This window comes from Thamnophis elegans, chromosome 2 (assembly GCF_009769535.1).
Source record: "Thamnophis elegans isolate rThaEle1 chromosome 2, rThaEle1.pri, whole genome shotgun sequence".
In the NCBI taxonomy this organism is placed as follows: Eukaryota; Metazoa; Chordata; class Lepidosauria; order Squamata; family Colubridae; genus Thamnophis; species Thamnophis elegans.
Window position 1 is genome coordinate 99,927,255 of NC_045542.1, and position 20,408 is coordinate 99,947,662.

Sequence of the window (20,408 nt, forward strand, 5' to 3'; positions counted from 1 at the left end):
TAGCACCTAGCTGACCTTGGAAAAACTAGACCAAGTTGATCCTGCCTAGTACTTAGATGGAAGACCACTGGGGAATGCCAGTGCTATGAGCTGGCCAGAAAACAAAAAGCAAAAATGACATCTACCAAAGATAACAACAGCGAACTATTTTATTGTTTCCAAGAAAATTTCATAGATGTGCCCTGAGCTGTGTTTCAAGATATTCTCTGAAGCCTCCAGCTCAGGGAAAAAAAAGAGCAAAGAAATAAAAGAGGATTTGCCTAAGCTTGAATCACTGCTCCTGCCTATTCTCACAAAACATGTGTTGAAGAATTAACAATCCTCTTCTTAAAAGAAAATGGCTCATAAGTAGTTCTGTGATTTTTTGTATCCCTGTGCCTACTGACATTATCTTTGGTATCTAACTACCTGACATTTATTTAAAAAAAAATTCCAATGGGCTCATCGGCATTCTCAGAGTATAAAAATAGAGAGGGATAGCAGTCTAGTGTCCATCTACCCAGGAAAAAGATAGCTGATCAGCTCTGAGTCAAAGGGCAAGGTCCTAAAGATGAGAGTTCAAAAGTGGAAAGTGTCTTCTTCAGTTTTCCTTCTGCTAAATTAGAATTTTGTTGCTGATCATCTCCAATTTTGTAAGTCTGTCCAGAATATGCTTTCCAAATTCCAATGTGCCTAACCAATCCCCAAAATGTAGCCTAGATTCAACTGTATGTGCATGATCTGAGCCAAGAGAATCATGACAGCAACTCAGAAGCTACTGAGCAGATGAGAGGAATAAAACCAGATTACTTTTCTGCTTATCAGATCTCAAATATTCCACCTCACACTGCAGTCATCAATCCTAGACTGATACAGTCTTCTCTAGGCTCAATTTGTCCTTAGTAGCAGACTCTCCATAGAGTCAAATATCTCTTGTCTTTTAATACAATGTGATACAAAAAATTTAAAAAATCTCTGCTGGCAGCAGCCTACTTTATAGTGTAGTAATGGGTAGGTGTAAAGGGCATTTTGGTGACAAGAGCTGGGTAGTTCTTCTTCCTCACCTCTACAGTGAGGGCTGTGTTCAGTTTGCTGAATTCACTGTCCACGTAGGCCATAGCAATATTCTTCTGCAGGCATGGTGATGGGCAGCCACTAGTAACTTCACCTAGTGTAAAGAGAAACAGCCAGAGTATTGCTCAATACAATTGAGCATACAATTTCTACACCTAACAGAAACAACAGGAAATAAGAGTTCTTGGATTTCCACACTATCCTCCCCCAGTACCCATTAAATAGCATAACATTCTTGTTTCCCTTGCATAGTGCCTTCCAGATGTGCTGGAATAACTCCCACAAATTTCAACCAGCATAGTGGTTAGTGAAACCACTTAGCATTGTGGCATAGTGAAAAGCAGAGTCCTCAGATTACAGGGCCTACGGTCTCTCTATCGAGAAAGATTAACAAAGAGCAATGAACAAAAATGGTGCTTCAGGTAGCAATTAAGAACAAGCAAACAGGGCATGGTTATTTCAAGTTCCGATTGTTACCAGGTAACAACAGCCCAATTCAAAGTCAAAATTCAATGTTTTTAGATCAAAACATTTTAAATTTGAATTGTTTTATACATCTCAAGTTTATACAATGTTCTATGTGTAAATATGTATCATTTAATTTTGGATGTCTATGTTGTATTGTATGAATCCAGCTGATTGTGATATATTCAATGAAACATTATTACACAAACCTGGCTTGGCATGATACGTGAATCCAGTCACTGTATGAAGTCAACCACACCCACAGGTATCATCATTATCATCATCTAGATTTCAGATCCATTAGATTACCTACCAATTGCCTTGCCCTCTGGGCTAAGAATGTGCACATGCTGCCGGATGGGAGGTCCTGTGGAAGTCAGCCCTACACGCTTCTTTTTCGGTTTCTCTTTAATTTGGGCCAAAATGATTGAAGCACCAGGGAAATCCATGACAACACGACGGCGCTTCCCTGGAAGAGAGTCGGAAAAGTACAGTACCATGATAGCACTAGACCCCTTATTGTGGATCAGAAGATCCTCATTTCAGAAACAACTACTACTTGCTCAATATAGTTCCCACCCTGTTTATGCTCTGGTTATAAGTTCCTGCCGATAGTCCCAAAGATGCTTTTTTTCAATAGGCAACTGGACTTTCTTGTTTTTCTTTGAAGACGTTTCACTTCTCATCCAAGAGCTGAAGAAGCTTCTTGGATGAGAAGCGAAACGTCTTCAAAGAAAAACAAGGAAGTCCAGTTGCCCATTGAAAAAAGCACCTTTGGGACAACCATGACCTGGATGACTGAGAAGCTCCATAGACATTCCTGCCAATATTTAATCCTTGTTTCGTGTCCCATCAAGGTTGGGTGGACATTGGGAAGTTTGGCTCTGGCTGGGACAAAAAGAAATTAAGAATCCTATGGGTACTTACCAAGAGTCCACACCAGGCTGGCCTCCACAGGGGTTGTGTTCTCATCAATGTCATTCCCATAAAGACAGAGACCTGCTTCCAGTCGCAAACTATCCCTAGCTGCAAGTCCAGCCAGCCACACAGAAGTGTCCCTAAGCAACACCTCAGCCAGCTCCACAGCTTGTTTCGCAGGGACAGAGATCTAGGTATGAGAATGCACATTAATTTATTTGGTGTGATTTATTGATGAACATTTTCTCACCCTGTGTTTTAATCATCCCTATATTTGGATTTAAGAGACACTCTGATTTTTCATCCACATTAATTATGTCTTCCCTATCAACACACTACCTTTCTCTAATGGGAGAATAATTTACCAGTAGTCTCTTCTCAAACTGCTTATCCAACTGGATGCCATATTAACCATGTGCTGCTATTGCAAGCCTTTCCCCCAAAGATCCTTATTCCTGCCCACATCTAGAAGCTGTCAGTGTAATACCTCTACGCCATCCTCGCCTGTGTAGCCACAACGTGTCACCCTACAGCCTTCCACTCCAAATACGGCCATCATCCCACTGCTCATGAAGGGTAACTTAGCCAGATCATCTGCCACCCCAGGTTGCAGCACACGGGCCATAGCAGGACCTGGTAGCAGAAAAAGCAGAAAATAGACCAGCATGTAGTTTAAGTAGTTCTGGAGCTTCAGCAAAATATAATGAAGAAATGTAGTTCTATACCAGGGGTAGTCAATCTTTTTATACCTACCGCCCACTTTTGTATCTCTGTTAGTAGTAAAATTTTCTAACCGCCCACTGGTTCCACAGTAATGGTGATTTATAAAGTAGGGAAGTAACTTTATAAAATTTATAAAGCAGAGTTACAGCAAACCCCTACTGCCCACCATGAAAGCTGGAACGCCCACTAGTGGGCGGTAGGGACCAGGTTGACTACCACTGTTGTATACAATATTGCATATCTACTTTCATCTTGTCCAAACGGCTGTCACTCTAGGAATTCACCTTTCAATTGTTGAAATAATATTTGCATAAGGTGCTTCTCAGATTCCCAACGGCAGTTCTACGAAATTTTATTTACCTTGCAGAGCAAGCAAAGCATTGTCTGACACCTCCAAATGTACATCAAAACCAGCTGCTTTCATTTCCTTCACCTTGTTCTACAATATGAAATGGAGAAAATAATAAGATACACATAGAGGATAATAGTTTTCCTGGTCTATTCTATTTTTGTAACAGAATTTTATTCTTCTTATCTCAGTTTCTCCTACTTCCTCTTGGGAATTAAGGGTAATGAGAAACATACCTCCATGAGGGCAAAATCTTTCTCCATGCAACCGGCGTTAGAGACCACGTATAAGTGTTGGTCTGAGGTGTTGGTCACAATCAAATCATCTATAATGCCGCCCTTCTCATTTGTGAACAGAGAGAGTGTGCCCTGAAAGGAAAGTTAAATTGAGCCAATTCCATTACTGGTCTCTCAGATAAGTTTTCAAGAAAGAGACGCTGAAGCCGAGAACTGGATACAAATATAATAAGCATCAAAGCTGGCATCCAAAAAAAGCATCCTCTATCCCAATCCATAAAATATATATCCTTTAATCCTGCAAAGTGAAATGAGATTCCATTGTTACAATCCTATATAAGCTATGCATAGCGTTTATTTCTTAACATCATAATGACATGCTTATGGTACCTTGTTTTAAATACTTCAGAAATATGTTTTTACTACTCCATTGTTTAAAGCATGAATTCAATTTTTTAAGTTAAGAGTACCAAGACTCTTCAAATGCAAGGCCCTTTTGTATTCTTCAAGACATTGGTTTTGGATGTTGAAGAGTCCATCTAAGTTATTCATATCTTTAAAAATAGAGAACCAGAATTATGTAATAGAGTTGGAACTAGCAGTCTGTTGATTTAACATCTTCAGTGCAGAATCTATAATGGAGGTTTCAATTATAGCAATCCATTTTCTGCTTAAATATTTGCATCAGGTTACTCCACTTTTGAGGAGTTCATTGCTATTAAGAGTTTCTAATTTTGCCACAGTCTGATTTCTAGTTTCCACACATTGTTCTACATTTTCTGATCTCTAGAGCAGCAGAAATCACAATGGTCCTGTATATAGTTAAAAACTTGTATCTTAAGCTGATATTCTCACTGGTCTAATTCTATCCAGTTCTTCCAACCATTCCTTATAGGACTTCCGTTCAGATTATTATCTGACTATGCACCAGGTTGTCCATGTTCTTCATAAAATGTGGTGATCAGAAGTGGTTACAGTAATCCAGATTTGTCAGAGATCAACTAACTAAGGAGGGGTTTGATCTTAGATATCTCTGTGCCAAATCTACCATCCTATTGACTGGATAATTCAAATGATCTATTTGGTTCCATTGTACCTGATCAGGCTTCAGCTCTGCAATATCCCCAACTACAAGACTTTCTATAAACTTCACCCTGTCTCTGCCAAACACTTTAGTCTGTAAGAGAGAAAGAGAGAAATGTTTTATTTCATCTAATCTGGAAGAAAGTCCATGACGTTATATTATTACATGACATGTAGGGACAAGGGCAACATACTGAGACATAATTTCTGGGCCTACTTAGCATTTAAGAGTGTATGTGGTCAGTGGTATTCATAAAGGGTTTAATTAAGAGAATTTATGAAGCTGAGGGCTGAACTGTGGTATTCTTGATTACGGTATTGTTTTCTGCCCAAAAGAAAAAAAATAAAAGTTATCTACAAAATACAGTGTAATGATTGTAACAGCTGCTGTGTAGGACAGACAGGTAGAAGACTAGCATCCCTGAACACTTAAGTAGCAGACAGAAGACAAGACGAAAACTGCTTAATCTCATAACGCGTGGACAGACTCAGACATATTTTCAACTGGGAAACTGGGCATCTTAGACAAAGTTAAATCCAAAAATGCTAGGGAATTCCTGAAAGTGATATACGGACAAATCAATCATCAATAGACAGAGATAAACCAATTTACACACTATTTGAACAACACAATAAAAAAGCTAAGAAGAAAAGAAAAAGAGTGGAATACATCTCCAGCTGCCAATATGGAGTAATTGTGTAATTATTGTAATAAGCAATAATATGGGGCAATAAGCAGCTAAGGAGGGATTAACACCAAACAAAAAACAATACACTAATAAAAGTACTACCAAGAAGAAAACCCCACCCCCACCACCAACACTAGGGCAGGGCATGACAAAGGCAAACTATTGCATATAAACAAAGAGCAAAGCCCACTCACTAACATTGGTGATGTTATCTAATCAGGGAATGAAATGTCTGCAAGGAAACAGACTTTCCCCTTATCTTACACCTTCCACAAATCTGTGCTGCACAAATGATAAAAAAACAACTATAAATCAGAAGATCAAATAAAATAATAGAAATTCCCAAGGCTTCTAAGATAATTTACCTGTCCTTGGAAAATGTATGTTTTTGCCTGACATAACCAGGCAAGCAAGTATCTCTGCAGACACCATTACAAAGGTGAGGTGCCGCAACTAAGAAGGCTTAGTCTATATTATATCCAGATGATCCCAAGTTAAGCGAGGAAAGCTAGTGGAATGATATTGGCAAAAGTAATCCATCCTGAACATTTTTTTTAAATAGGTTGGTTGGATTCCCAAAACGGAGCAGAGTTGCCATAAGAAATCTGGATGGGACAATGATTTTCTGTAATGTGGTCCCGTCCAGATTTCTTATGCCAACTCTGCTCCGTTTTGGAAATCCAACCAACCTATTTTTTAAAAAAAGTTCAGGAACAGAATTTTTTAATATTAATTCCAGTGTTGGAAAACAAGATAACTCATAATAGAAGCTCTAGAAAAGTGAACCCACCTCAAGTAGTATTATGGTTGCATGCAATGTATAGTCAGGAAGTAATGCTGCTTACATAAAGGTTAGACACAAAATGCCTGACACAATAAAACTTTGATTGATCTATTCATGGTCGGACGTGTGTATGTTTAATTTTAAGGTTACTTTGCCTCTTTGAGGACTTAAATGCCAGAAATAGGCAGGATTAAAGCAGATAACATATAAGCATATATTGTTTGCCCCCCACAAATCTTGCAATCTGCCTCCCCAATATTGTAGTTGTTGAAAGCTCCCAGGCACTTTCTCAGTAGTCGAATTTTATATTTACCGACAAAAAAATAAATATAAAACTTAACACAAAAACAGTTTGTCGCGAAAGCGACTGTCTGTGAAGGCTCCTGGATTGAGGCTGAAAGATGAAAGCGGAAGCAATATGCTCCATCCCATATTTGGGTAGGCCAGGTTGCCCTGATAGAAAAAACACTTCCCACTACAAAGGCCCACTGCCAGTGACATGTCAGTGAAACTCCAACTATTGCAGGGTTTCTCAAAAACAAGGGGTTTCTGTTTCCTAAAATATCAAAATATGGTGGACTCACAAATGAAATAATATATGTGGTTCATTCGGTTTTGAAAATTGAGCCAGTTGTAGTTTATTCAATAAATTATGGCTTAGCACAGCCCATGAATTCAGTCTTAGGTAAATTAAGATCCAGTTGCTGAGTCTAATGAAACAGACAACTGGAGACACGAGAGAGGAATTCAAAGACAGGAAGGTGGTGACTTTTAAGCCTCCCTCTGACGTTACCTGGAGCATATGGGACACATCAAAGAGAGAACAGTGTTGACGTGTGTGGAGATGAGAGTCCAAGTGGCTGTGTGTGTATTGCACAGGAAGGCTCCAGCCTGCAAAGTCCACCATCTTCCCACCATGATGTCGGTGGAAGTCATAGAGAGGGGTCTGTTTCAGGTTCTCCTGCAGACAAAGGCAATAGATGATTGCCAGAAACTCCCAAGTGATCATTCAGAACAAAGTCAGGCCAGAACAGGCCAAGAAACCCATTATTAATCCTACCATAACTATTCCTGACCACAGCCCAATTAAAAAGAACACCACCAGGGGTAGTATTGACTTACCTTCTCTACCTGTTCGCATATGTGAGCGTATGCAACACCTCTGCGCATGCGCACAGCCTTCTGTGCATCGCTTTTGGCGAAAAAGGGCGTAAATGGGATGCCGTAGAGCTTGGGCAAGTGGGTGGGGCCACCCACAATTTCCACTACTGGTTCGGGCGAATCAATCCAAACCGGTAGAATACCACCTCTGAAGAACACCCTTTGCTCCAACTAATTCACTGCAAAAACAACAAACCCTCTTTTGTAGCTTTGAGTTTCCCAGAAATCCAGACATTACATCTTGGTAATCCCTTTGCTATCCATGAAAAACCAAACATCTGCTACTGTTTCAGCCTTAGCTTAAGACAAGCTGCTGGTTCAATTTTCTGATGTGGGAACAGGACAGAGCGAGTAGTCTGTCTAAGCTGCCTTCGACCTTTGTAATTAGACTTGTTTACTCAATGTGTTATCTCAAGTCCATCGTCAAGAGGACTGCAGTCTTTCTTGCCCTTTGTACCCTCCTCTGCTCTTTCCTACTTGCTGAAGTCCTGTCCATAGGTTCGTGAGTGAGAGTGAGTCTTCTGTGTGTACAGAAACAGTAAAAAGAGAAAAAGCAAGAGATAAAGCCCACTTCCAAACAACCTGCATGTTAATATGCTAAAATTCACACAGTAATTTAGGGAAGACATTTTGCCTGCTATTATTTATGAAAAGCAATTGCTGGGGTAAAATTGCCCATAAGTGGAAAGATGGGAAATGCAAATTAGTGCAAATTTCTTTAAATAGATTGAAGATGGGTCCTTTTCATAGAGATCCAATCCTCCCCACTGCACTACAGAAGACCAGAAGGTAAGTTACTTGTGGCTGATAAGAGAGAAGCAGCATCAGGGGGCTGTACTAGAAGACCTCCAAGGCCCCTTCTAGCTCTATTCTGATTCTGATTCAGGAGCAAATATTTTAAGTGGAATGAATTTCACTGCCAGCAGCTACAGCCACCTCTTCACAACTGCAGTGGTTCAGGAGACAGCCTGTCTTCTGCCTTGTTTTGATTTATGGAAGTACTAGTACCAGAAGAAGATGCCAGCAAATTCAAGCTTCATGTCTCAATTTATGTTCCCAGTCCTGGAAGGTGTTCTCCTTCACTCCTATTATCTGTTGATAGCACTGCTTTTTGCCCCCGCCCCCCACCTCCAGACAGAAAGTGACCTGCCATACTTGAGCAGTGACAGTTGCTAATTAGAACAATAAACACTTCAATGGTGGCCTCTCACAGTCAGACACTCTCACAATGTGTCTCTTGTTGCAAACAAAAATGGGGAATAGGTGGATGAGGAGTTTCAGAGCTTTTTGCTACTTTCTCTCCTTATTCGGAAAAGCACAACTCTTTGAATTAATTGTCCAGGAAACTCGGTGTATTCGAGGAATCTCTCACGAAACTCCCACAAAACCATTTCTTAGAAAGATGCTGGAAAAAGAGGTACCCGATCCTTATCTCTCTCTCCTCAAAACTGGCTGGCTGGATACAATCCATCATCGTGAAATAAATTCTGCGCCTGCTCCGGCGCGCTCTCTTGTACTTTGTTAAATCAAGCGTTTTGCGTGAATCGACCTGTTGAAGTCAGACTGGAGGCCTGAACCCCCATTAAGCTCAGTTGTCCGTACGAACGCACACAGACGTGCGCTCCTTTTCTCTCGCCTGCCCCTTCCTTCCCTCCCTTCCGCAGAAGGCAAAGGTGCCCTGCAGCTTTCTGGAGTTCAGGGACGGAGCTCCGTTTCGCACCGGCAGTTTTAATTCGGCGCGATCCTTACCTGCTCGCCCACAAACGGGCAGCCCAACTGCACGCACGGCTGCCGCCCACCCTGCCACCAGCTCACCTGACCAGAAGAAAAGCTCCGCTTCCCGCACACAATCGCCCCGAAGGAGCCCAAACGCCGGAGCGAAAGTCTTCCAGCAGCCCCAGCCCGCAGCATTTTTCCCCGCCAGCGAACACCCCCCTCGGCTGCTCTGAATCTTATTTACGGACCCTCCCACCTCTGGACGCCCGGAAGGAGCCTGGGAAATGTAGTCGATCGCATTCCTGGGGATTGCTCCTAGGAACGGCCCGCCCCGCCCCACCCGAACCCGGTCGACCAGGTCAGCTGTTAAAAGAAGTTGCTGCTGTACAGTAATGTAGAGTTCAGTTTGTTCAGCATTTTTCCTCTCCGTTTAGAAGGCGTGGCGTAATAAAGCAGAGCGAGGGAGCCCACACGTCTCTGACGATCTCGTGGTCACAACATCTGGCCTTTCATAATCTTTTTCTTCTTTAAAAATGATCTTTTCCCGTTAATTTCAGATCCCATTCTCTGACACCACCCAAGGACATCCTCAAAGTGTGTTAAATCTGTTAGAGGAAAGATAGCTGAGAGGTAATGAATTGAAACAGATTAGCAATGATTGTAGAAAAAAATCAGGAGTCCAAAAGCATTTTTCAACTAATAAACTTTATTAAAAGGCATCATGAAAGCTTAAACCTTTTAATAAAATTTATTACTTGGAAAAGGTGTTAGCAGATTTTTTTCTTTTTTGGCCAACATCGACTAAGAGTTCATTTCCAGCATCTGCAATGAAGACAGTACATTTCATGCTAGAATAGTTGTCTGGAGATTCAAGGATAGACAGATAATTCTTTAAATCAGGCTATTGGTGCTACTAGTCTTGGTGGTCTAAATTTTTAGTTTATTATCTTAGGTTATTACCAACTGTCAGGCAGTAACACCTGACCCAAGTGTCTTGTATGCATCTGGTTGGCCGCCTCCCACAAACACACAATGCTGGATTAGCTGGATCTGCATCCTCAAGTTCCAGTAAGGACATCACAAGGCAATTTTTCCTTCTCCCATTTGTACAAACTGCATCATTTCCTTTGATTACATCTATTTCAGCTGCCTTATTTTTCCCCACTAAATGGATTAGGTTTGGGGTTATTGATTGATTGATTGATGGTTGACAGTAAATTTATGTACCCATGTCATGATCAGAAGGGTGCTGCATCAATTGATTATGTCTGTGACAGGCAAAAACTTTCCCAAGCATGCAAGTTTTCAGGACCTGGTTTTTGAAAAGTAAGCCTGTCTTTCTCATAGGCTGGTGATGAGCTGAACCATCATAAGGATAAGGAGAGGGATACGGTCAAATTTCTACAGGTGTCAAAATCTGCAAGTTGCAGAATGTGGGGTTGTGTCTGAAGTCCTGCCCGACTTTTATTTGCAGCAATGTTGATTGCAGTGCTGCATCTTTTCAGATTTTGACACCTCCCACAAACACCTATGAATGCTGCCTTTCTCAATCACTCTTTAAACTACCTAAATGGATAACTGTCATATATACACCAAACTGCATTTATCAGTCTGATATCCATTCATTCCATTTGGAGAGATTTTTGATAACTTTTGTCAGCTTCAGATTGTAATGAAAATGGCAATAGATGCCTGGAATCCTAAGCCTTGTTCTACATCAGGAACCCTTGGAGGAGCCACCAAACTTATTTCAAGGTTTTTGGCTGCAAGGCATTCATCCTTTTTTACACAACTGGGCTCACATAGCTCATGCTTTTTTCATGATTTGTTGAATAATCCAGAATTATCTGGATTCAATACCATTCAGGCTAGTCTAACGTTGCCATGATGTAGGTTGTTTTGGTTTTGTGTTTGTCTAGCATTTGTGATTCGTAAACTGGGATTTATAACAGTGTGTGTTGTATGAATTTAACCAGTTCAGAGAAAACCATAATTTATTCTTGTATATCTTAACAAGTAGTGCACAAATCAATATATCTGGGTTCACACAACATGCTAACCTGAAATGAAAATACAAACCAATCACATTAGTTTTCTACTGAACTCATGCATACTCATCAGACTAATCCATGAATAGGCTGAAGGATTCTAGAAACAATTTAAAATATGTCAGTGGGGATTCAACATTCAAAATCTCTGGGAAATCAAGACATAAACCAAAGAGAGGGAAATTTCTACACCTACTGAGTTGGACTTTAACTTCCATTATCTCCAATCATTAGGTCAGCCATGGAAGATAGAAGCCATTAACATCAACAGGATGCAGGCTCCTATATAAAAATAAAGGCTGAAAAATAGACATCCACTAAGCTCAGGAATGCAATTGAGACAGTGCATTTCATGCTGGTATAGTTTTCTGGAGATTTAAGGATGGACAAATAACTCTTTAAGTCAGGCTATTGGTGCTATTAGTCTTGATGGCCTTTTAGTTTACTATCTTAGGTAATTTACCAATGGTCAGGCTGTAACATCCGAGAACTGCACACATACAAAATAATAAAAAATGATAAGAGATATTATCCATTCAAATACATGTAAACAAAAGCACAGATTTCTGTCATGTTTAGTACAGTACTGGCATCTTGCTGAAAACTTTGACAGTTTATATTTTCAGCATTTGGCATTTAAGAATTTTATACAGAATGTGAAATTAATGAATATAATATAGACTTACTAATAAATACCTTACAACCAACAATGAGCAAAGTGAACATTCTACCTAGCAATTAGTCTGTCCACACTATTGAAATTATAGGTATATGAATATTTACTAGTTGTTGCTTCAATTATTATTCTATTGCTGTGATAACATTTAAAAGAGAAGCAAACATTATTTCAGAATTATAGAGTACAAATTATTTTTCAGTAGAACATCAACATAAATGCAAGAATCACAATTGGGGGGAAATGAAATTACTCAGAAGTAATCATTTAAAGTAAAGAGTACAATAGGTGAAAGATCTGTCATTACTTTTTTATTGGGCAGATAATTTGAGACTTCATCTCATTCTTTGCTACTTTGTTTTTCATCTCTTATATACTTGGGAACCCTGCTCAGATAAAAATATGGCAGCAGTGTTTCCTTCCACTTCAATTCTTGGAATAGCCTCTTCCTCTTCCTGCCAATAAGGAGAAATAAATATATAGCCCTATAGCAGGAAACAAAGCAAACAAACCTTGATAGGACTGAAGGCGGATTTCTTACTAATAATGGCACTAGTAATGAAACCATCTCCATCAGATGTCTGAAAGGAATCATTCTCAAAATTCCCATTTTTTGCCCCAGAAACTATATTCAAAGAAAAGAAATTAAGGCATGTATTCCATATGTATCTTTAACAAAAATTTGCATGCTGCCTTTAGGATCAGAAGTATTTTCCATGTGTTTACAGTGTGTCATATAATACATAGCTTTTTATTTATGTGACCTTAATCTGCCTAAATATCCCATTGAGATACATAATCCTGATAGTGCATTAGAAGTCATTACAATCGTTTTAAACTATAAATAATTAACATAAATAATAAATAGGAAGGACATAATAGATATACAGAAAAAAGCTGTAGATACCTACATTTAAAATATATATACTTAAAAAAAAATCACACACATCCCACTGCAGAAATTTATATTGTTCTACAGTTTGGTCCTTCTATAAACTATAAATTATGTCCATACTATAACAAGGTTTGTTCTTCACAACGAAAATTATTTTCTGTGGAAATCATACGATGCTATTCCAGTAAATAGATAAGTCATTCAGTGGCTTGAATGAAGATGCTCAAATATCTCCTTGGTAATTGTAAAACTAACCTCCAAAAGGTGGTTTTCAGATGCGCTTTGCAGATACAATTTATGAAAGTTTTTTGACATGAGACAAAATGAACCAAACTTTCCCTTTCATTTAAGCAAGTTCAACACTCATTGGACATATGAGAAAACATATTAATAGCATATTGGGATATAAAATTTATGATAAAACTTAGCTTTCTACCACCTCAATCCCTCCAAGAATACTAGTGTCATGGTTTTAGCATGATGCAACACTTCCTTTTTGAAGTCTACACACATATGAAAAGTCTTATATTCTGTAATTATCAGTGAGGTAGACAGCCACATTCATCTCTGTATCTAGCATTTTTTAGAATTGCCCTTCTTCAATCTTAGGACCTCAATATCCGGAGTCTTTTCATCCTTCTTACAATATCTCAAGTCACTTTTTAGAAAAATGAAGGATTCCTTTCCTCCATGCTCCCAGTACCAGATTCTTGAATATATTTCATTTTGCCTTAAAAAGAAACATATATTATCATGCAGCATGGCAGATGGAAAAGCAGATCAGGAGAGAAACAGCCCTAATTAGGCAGCTTCACTTTAGGTAATCTAACTTTCCAGGGTTCAGTGCAAGATATAGGTTTGAAAACCAGATTACCACAGAACTGAAACCAGAACCTAACTGGATAGTTGTTGGAACATGAAACTGGGACATAGAAGCAATCAAGTCTTAATCTTCATGCTCCTGCTTAATCTTTCTTCTTCCTGCTCAGGCCAGACTACCATGCAGAATGCAGCCTTGCTTGGAAGCCTTGCTTCTTGTCTTGCAACCATTCAAGTATAAGAAAGTAGATTAAGGTCATAGGAGTCCTCTATCTGAAATACACATAAGAAACAACAAGTTGAGCACAATGAAGAATGCCCCCCCCCCTTTTTTTTGCATAGGTCTAATACTGTGTTCTTCTCCTCTCCCTATTTAGACAATGTAATCTGGGGGGGAAAGCTAAATTAGGACTCAAGTAGTGTTTACTTCGTCTTGGACTCTCATTAGCCCAAACAAACACGGTGAACAGAGTTGCTAAAGTATGCACCCTAACACTGGAAGCACCATAGGGGAAAATATTACACCAATTCAAATTGACAACCTAAAAGATGGTTAACCTTGACCAGTTATTATCTCTTACCTTAATTTGTGTCAAGTGAACCTGGAAAACAATGCTAAACCAGTCTAAGTTCCTTAAAGGAACATGTCATGTCATTTAGCAATTGCATACTCGATCGGTTATACCTCCCCTCCAATCACGATGATCATCATTCTGTGCATTTTAGCAGCCACCAGTGTAGTTTTATAAATACAAGTCAGTAAAGGTCTTTGGATGTTACCACAGATGGCCTGTGGGTAAATATCTTAAAAGAGGATTTGTATAGAGAAAGTGGGGTACTTTATCCACTTGCAGTACTTAGGGGTTCTGACTGTTTTTCAGCAGTAACTACACTTCTAAGACAAGAAGCAGAAGAATAGAGAAACTAACATCAAAGCGCCCAATCCGTGCTACTGGTTGGTTGGCCTGGAGCATCTCCGTTAAAATCCATATTTGCTGCAGTTCAGAAGACACTTTGTTGGCATCAGGAAGTCCCTGAAAGCAAAGAATAACTATATTCATATATGCAGTTTTCTGCTGCTTTTGCTCTTGCAAGACCAACTTTGTCTGAAAGTCTCTCCTCTCTAGGAACTGCTAACAATCTGCAGCCAGACTAAGCTTATATATCTTTACTAAGAAATATGTCTATTCTCAGAGAAAAAAAACTATCTCAGTAATAATACTTACATCGTGGAGGCTTGTTGGCTGTTCCTGAGGAGAAGGATGAGAAAGCCAAGCTGGAAAGCCTTTCTGAGGACTCTGTAAAGAGGAGAAAGCAGTCCCAGAGAAACACACAACAAAATCAGGCAACATACACACCACACTCCATCTTCACCATTCACTTTCCTAGAATGGGTGATTGGGAAGATTTACCTTTAAAGGTATTTATTTCAACTGTTTCCAAGTATATAAAACCATTAGGAATTATATTACTTTACAGATAAGAAGTAAGAGCTACAAAGTACAACTTTTCCTTATCCGAAAAAAAAACTTTTTCAGAACAAAACCCTCTAATGTCAGTTTCAGATTTCAATCTAGTTTGTTGATATTAATACTAGGTCTTGTGCACACTAATACAGGCAGTTACTGTCCTCAACATTACTAATTATAAATAACGTTATCATTAGTGCATTGTGAATCTGGCAGAAAGAAGTAATTATCATACTTGCTCTATGGATGTCAGAGATATGTGGACAAAAATAATGGTTGGGAATAGCTACCCCTTCAGATGTTGTGAATCAAGGCTATAACCATCCTCAGCCAGTTTGACCAATGATATAGGATACTGCAGTTACAACCTAGCAACATATTTTGTTTCCCACCTTTTAAACATGTTTGCAAGTCACTGCAAGGATACTGGGAGGATCAGAACAATTGCTAAAGAATCATATTTTGACAAAATTCTGAATATATGTACCTTCTGACACAAAGAAAAAAGCTGCAGCTCCTCAATTGTAAAATGCAACCATACTGGAGAAGGTTGGCGCAGGATGAAACGCATGGCAGCCACCTGATCCACATCACAAAGCATCTAGCAAAACATGAAGACAAAGCATTACTGAAGCATATGCACCTACATAATTAACAGAAACTTTGATAATAAAATTAAATTACAATATTACTACATACTACTATTATGGAATTATGTGATTGGGAAACATTGATAAATCTTGTTTGGCACTAGGGAAATAACAACATTTTGTTTAGATCCAGGAACAAATAATTACATTGAGGAAATTGTGCTACACCATTCTTAATAAGCTACAGTTCAGAAGGGAAAAAAAGCCGTAAACCAGTAGTGAGGTTAACCTGATCCCACTGCCTCCTTAGCAGCAGCTAGCATGGCACATCCCACTGGCCCATTCCCCATCTTCCCACTGCTTTCTCTTTCCTCAGCCACTGCCTATACCCACAAGGAACATCCTACCTACCCCATTCCCCATCACCACCTTCTTTGCATTGGAGTAAGTTAATATTGGTGATGTTCCAGAATGCACTCTTCATTCATTTTAGGCAACAAGAAAACTCAGTTAGCTTGACCCACATCCCAAGAAGCTGAAATCATATTCTGCTATAAACACAGAAAAAAAGAAATAGCAGCTAGAGATATAAAATAAAAATGTGTCTACTACTTGAAAAAATATTATTATAGACTGAGACAAAATATTAAAATGTGGAGTTATCACACTGAGAACAAATACACTGTCAAGGCCACAACTGTTCTACTTGTAATATGTGGCTGAAAGAACTGGACTACCAGAAAGGCTGAATTAAGAAAAAAAAACTTTTACAATGCTTTTACATTGTAGAACTGAGAAAATTGTTAAAAAATACCATGGACTACACAAAGAGTGTATACTTTTGATGTAAGATTAAATAAAATCAGACTACTCACTTGAAGCATTAATAAGGAAGCTAAAGAACACGCCATGCACAAGCGCACACTCACACACACGCACGACAAAAAATCATTGCAGATTATGTTTTTAAAAAAGCAAAGCTAATTAAAACACAAGCCAAAAGAAAGAAGGTAGCTAGATACTATAATTGATGATGGAAACACAATGTAGCTACTGTTAAAGATTCACCCCAGTAAGTCATTTAACAGAAAACATTCTGACACTTAAAGGGATACAGGGATGAATGCTAGCACTATTCTTACTCAATTTATATATCAATGATGTTGTCACAACCCAGAATGTGGAAAATCCCAGTAAAGGGGTTTATATAAAATAAAAAAATCCCACCTTTCCCAATAAAGGTGAAAAATAAGAATTTCTCAGTATTTTCTTATGCAAACAATCTAATGCTCATTTTATACTCTCAGACAGGCTTTTTTAACTTGAACACCTGTAATGCTGTGAAGTGAAAGGTGGCATTTGGGGAGAAAATAAAAATGCACAAATGGACAGTTAGGGAATGCAATATAGAACAAGTTCCCTCACACTGATATCGGAGCATTTTTTTTTACATCTTCAGTCAGTAAAATAAAAGTAAAACTGATCAATGACTGGAATGATTACTGTAGATTTTGGCAGACAAGTTGAATGTGTCAAATCTTTAAAGTCCAAACCCCACTAATTCCTTAATATTTTTTTTTATGCAGAAGAGGTATAAGGGATTCTTATACTTCATAATGAGAAACTTTTCCTAAAGAAGTTCATTAGAACTATTTCCTTTCTGCATGTGGAAACATTTCCAATCATAATACTTGTTAGGACCTTTAATTTCTAGATTATTCTTGTTTCACCACCTGTTTCCAGGCCTATTCCTTTGGAGCAAATGAAATTTCCCACTTCCCCAGTAGAAAGTGTAATCCTGACCTGATGTCTGGAAATAGAAAAGTAGTTTTGGGAACCCTCCTCGGTATGTGGGTTAGGCATCAAACAAAAATTACGTAGACAAGTAACCCATTTGGAAGGGCTCTCATTCCCACCATCTGCAGAACTTCGCCGTTGTACTCGAAGGGTTAAAAAGGCAGTATAGTAATTTTTGAATGCAACTGCCTGTAACTGAAATAAAAACAAGCATTGATTGAATCCACAGCAAGCAAAATGTACACAGTGAAGAGAATATAGAGAAAAAATTCATAAATCCTTTTTTTGTTTCTCGGAATGTCTGCAGCAATAAGTTTTAAATAAATGCAAGATTGCTTATAGAAGCAAAGGGAAACAATTATGATTTGGAACTATCAATTGAGTAAATTAGAGATATAAATTTTGAAATAGGAACTTGTGGCTCACAAATAACCTTACCTATGAGATTTAAATCAATTTCAACTTCTGAATAACACTGGTCTACAGGAGAAGGCCTTGGAAATGAAAGTAGCTTAATTTTACTAATTACTAATTAATTTTACTAGAATTGGGTTACTAATAAAGAAAAATTAAATCCTGAGTATAAATTGGCTCCAGTTTCTAAGATACAGCTTCAGGTCAAAATTGCATCAAAATAATTTAAAATTGCAAGGGGTGTGTGCGATTATGCTTCATAACCTTTCTGCAAAATGTGATATAGTAGTGAGAATGGTGCCACACCAATCATTATAAATGTATGTCTGTTGATACCAATAACATAAATTTCCATTCATTTATTGGTTTTTCATGTAACATTTTCATGCTTTTTACATAAAAACTGACAAGCTCTAACATTGGATTAAACGACAAGGTTCCATCTTTATTCAGTATTTAAACTGTGCTTTTTGGCTTTTCTCTTGTGAAGGATCATCCCTGCAGAGATTCTAGCAGTAATTGGCAAAGCATGGATGAACTCCAGTTCTCTTGTTATCTTTTCTCCATGCCTGCAATATCCTGGTGGAATCTTTCCCCATGCTCATCACTCACTGCCCCACAGTTCAAAGATCTAAATATAGTCTAAATGCAAGTATAGAAGTGAATTTTCAGTGGCATGTTTGCACCAAGGACCTAAGCAAATTTTCCACATGTTTTTCATAGTTGTCTGCCTCGCTGATCTCAACGTGAAGATAAATTTATATACTTCCATGTGGTACCATTTTTATTGTTCTACCGTACTTTGTCAAGAAGTTACGAGGCATCATGGTCATTAGAAACCTCCCTCCCTTGTAGTCAAATATATTCGCCTACGTATAAATCTTTATTGTGAAATCTCTTGAAAACTTTAGCCACCCAGCACATTTATCACCTGTTTTCTAATTCATCTAATCAAAATATATAAAAATAACACGTTTTATCTCGGAGGTTGATAATTCCCCAAAATTTGTAGACCAGTGTAATTTATCCATTGTGCATCCTTGACATCTGCTTTTCTTTCACACTTACATCTGTGGTCTGCAAGTGTGGAAATGAAACATCAATCACCAGAACACCAGGCCGGCCTATCTCGGTCTTCATGTCTCCCACTTGCAATGCTACTGGGTTCTTAATGGCGCAGGGGATTGGCTCCAATGCCATGGTTCCTCACTCTGGAACAAAATAACAGCTTCAATAAAGTGGCATACGATGACAATCACAACCATTACCTCACTATATTATACACAGGAATCCTATGCTAAAGGGATTTCTTCCATTTTTTCCATGGTTAAAATGCAATACTGCAGGCTATTTCTGTTGATTGCCAGCTGCCAGCAGTTTGATTCTCACCGGCTCAAGATTGACTCAGGCTCCCATCCTTCCGAGGTCGGTAAAATGAAGACCCAGATTGTTGGGGGAAATAAGCTGATTCTGTTAGAGAGAGCTATGAAGCAGTATATAAGTGCTATTTTCCACTCTCACTGGATGAGGAAGTTTTTGAAAATGCAAACACTTCCACAGAAACGCTATAACTTTTCCTTTAATCAAAGTGTTTTTGTTATTTATTTTATTATTGGTTATATTTTTATTTATACACCCTTCCAACGCTTTTCATAAAACACAGGACACTGGGCCAGGAAATCCTATTCAGTCAAGGCACCCAAGCGGTTATTTCAGATATCAGATGCCGCTAACTAGTTATGGAAAGTTTAAAATAAACGCGACAGCCTGAAATCTACGCCTATCTTACCTATCCCTTGAAATTAAACAAAGACGATCCTCTCCGACCCTGCTCATTTCTGTATTATTAATAGGGCAGGTGGGGTGTCGGCCAGCTTATCGAAGGCAAATGTCATTAGCCCGCACTAGCGGCGGACAGACAGACGACGGCCAAAGCTCCATCATGCGGGAAAGGCAGCCAACAGGGCGTCTGCCCAATGCCGTTACTTCACACACACAACTTGGGAACACAACAACTCGTCTGCTCCCGGCCACCCCGGTTACAAACACACGCCGTCCTTTCCACCCGCCTCCTTCTCGCTTGAAGGACGGGTTGTGAAGGGGCTCCCGGCGTCTCTAAGCTCAAATGCTGCTTCCAGGATGAGCGCCCCGCGCTTACCGCGGTTGCCGCCGCTGCCGCGAAGAGGCTTTCCTGAGGCGGAACCCTCGTTGCTAAGGTTCGCGTCGCATTTCCAACCGCGGGTGACGTAGCGCGCCCTTCCGAAGGACCAGGAAACCCGCCCCTCCCCCGAAAAGGCGGGACTTGCCACCTTAACTCTACAGCGAAACCAGCGACGTGTCCAACGCCAGTTCCGCCCCCACCCCACCCTTTTTTTTTAATCTGACACAAATGGCCGCTTCATAACGCGATCCCGCATTGCTACGGCAACACGGTAGCTTCTTCTGCGATTGGCCGATATATGCGATTCTCCTAGCCCGCCATTGGAGGGTAGGAGCAGTCGGCCACGTCAGCCGTATTGATTG

At 39.3% G+C, this 20,408-nt stretch overlaps 2 protein-coding genes across 4 annotated transcripts; both read right to left on the reverse strand.

The window, feature by feature from the left end:
• Window positions 1–126: 126 nt before the first annotated feature.
• AMT (aminomethyltransferase) lies at window positions 127–9,447 on the reverse strand. Of its 2 annotated transcripts, XM_032209486.1 has the most exons (10): window positions 9,277–9,362; window positions 7,423–7,640; window positions 7,094–7,261; window positions 4,841–4,921; window positions 3,745–3,876; window positions 3,520–3,598; window positions 2,924–3,069; window positions 2,446–2,626; window positions 1,832–1,987; window positions 132–1,147 (listed from the first exon to the last, which is right to left on the reverse strand). In XM_032209486.1, the coding sequence occupies exons 2-10, from the start codon at window positions 7,468–7,470 to the stop codon at window positions 969–971; spliced, it is 1,170 nt and encodes a 389-aa protein (XP_032065377.1). In that variant the 5' UTR covers window positions 7,471–7,640; window positions 9,277–9,362; the 3' UTR covers window positions 132–968. The 2 variants fall into 2 exon arrangements, with proteins under 2 accessions (XP_032065376.1, XP_032065377.1); XM_032209485.1 differs by lacking the exon at window positions 7,423–7,640 and having other exon boundaries at window positions 127–1,147; window positions 9,277–9,447.
• A 1,710-nt stretch (window positions 9,448–11,157) lies between these two features.
• On the reverse strand, window positions 11,158–20,188 carry NICN1 (nicolin 1). Of its 2 annotated transcripts, none has more exons than XM_032211878.1 (7): window positions 20,044–20,188; window positions 18,954–19,096; window positions 17,478–17,666; window positions 15,572–15,685; window positions 14,842–14,913; window positions 14,545–14,649; window positions 11,158–13,888 (listed from the first exon to the last, which is right to left on the reverse strand). In XM_032211878.1, the coding sequence occupies exons 2-7, from the start codon at window positions 19,083–19,085 to the stop codon at window positions 13,847–13,849; spliced, it is 654 nt and encodes a 217-aa protein (XP_032067769.1). In that variant the 5' UTR covers window positions 19,086–19,096; window positions 20,044–20,188; the 3' UTR covers window positions 11,158–13,846. The 2 variants fall into 2 exon arrangements, with proteins under 2 accessions (XP_032067769.1, XP_032067770.1); XM_032211879.1 differs by lacking the exon at window positions 20,044–20,188 and adding an exon at window positions 19,675–20,035.
• Window positions 20,189–20,408: the final 220 nt, after the last annotated feature.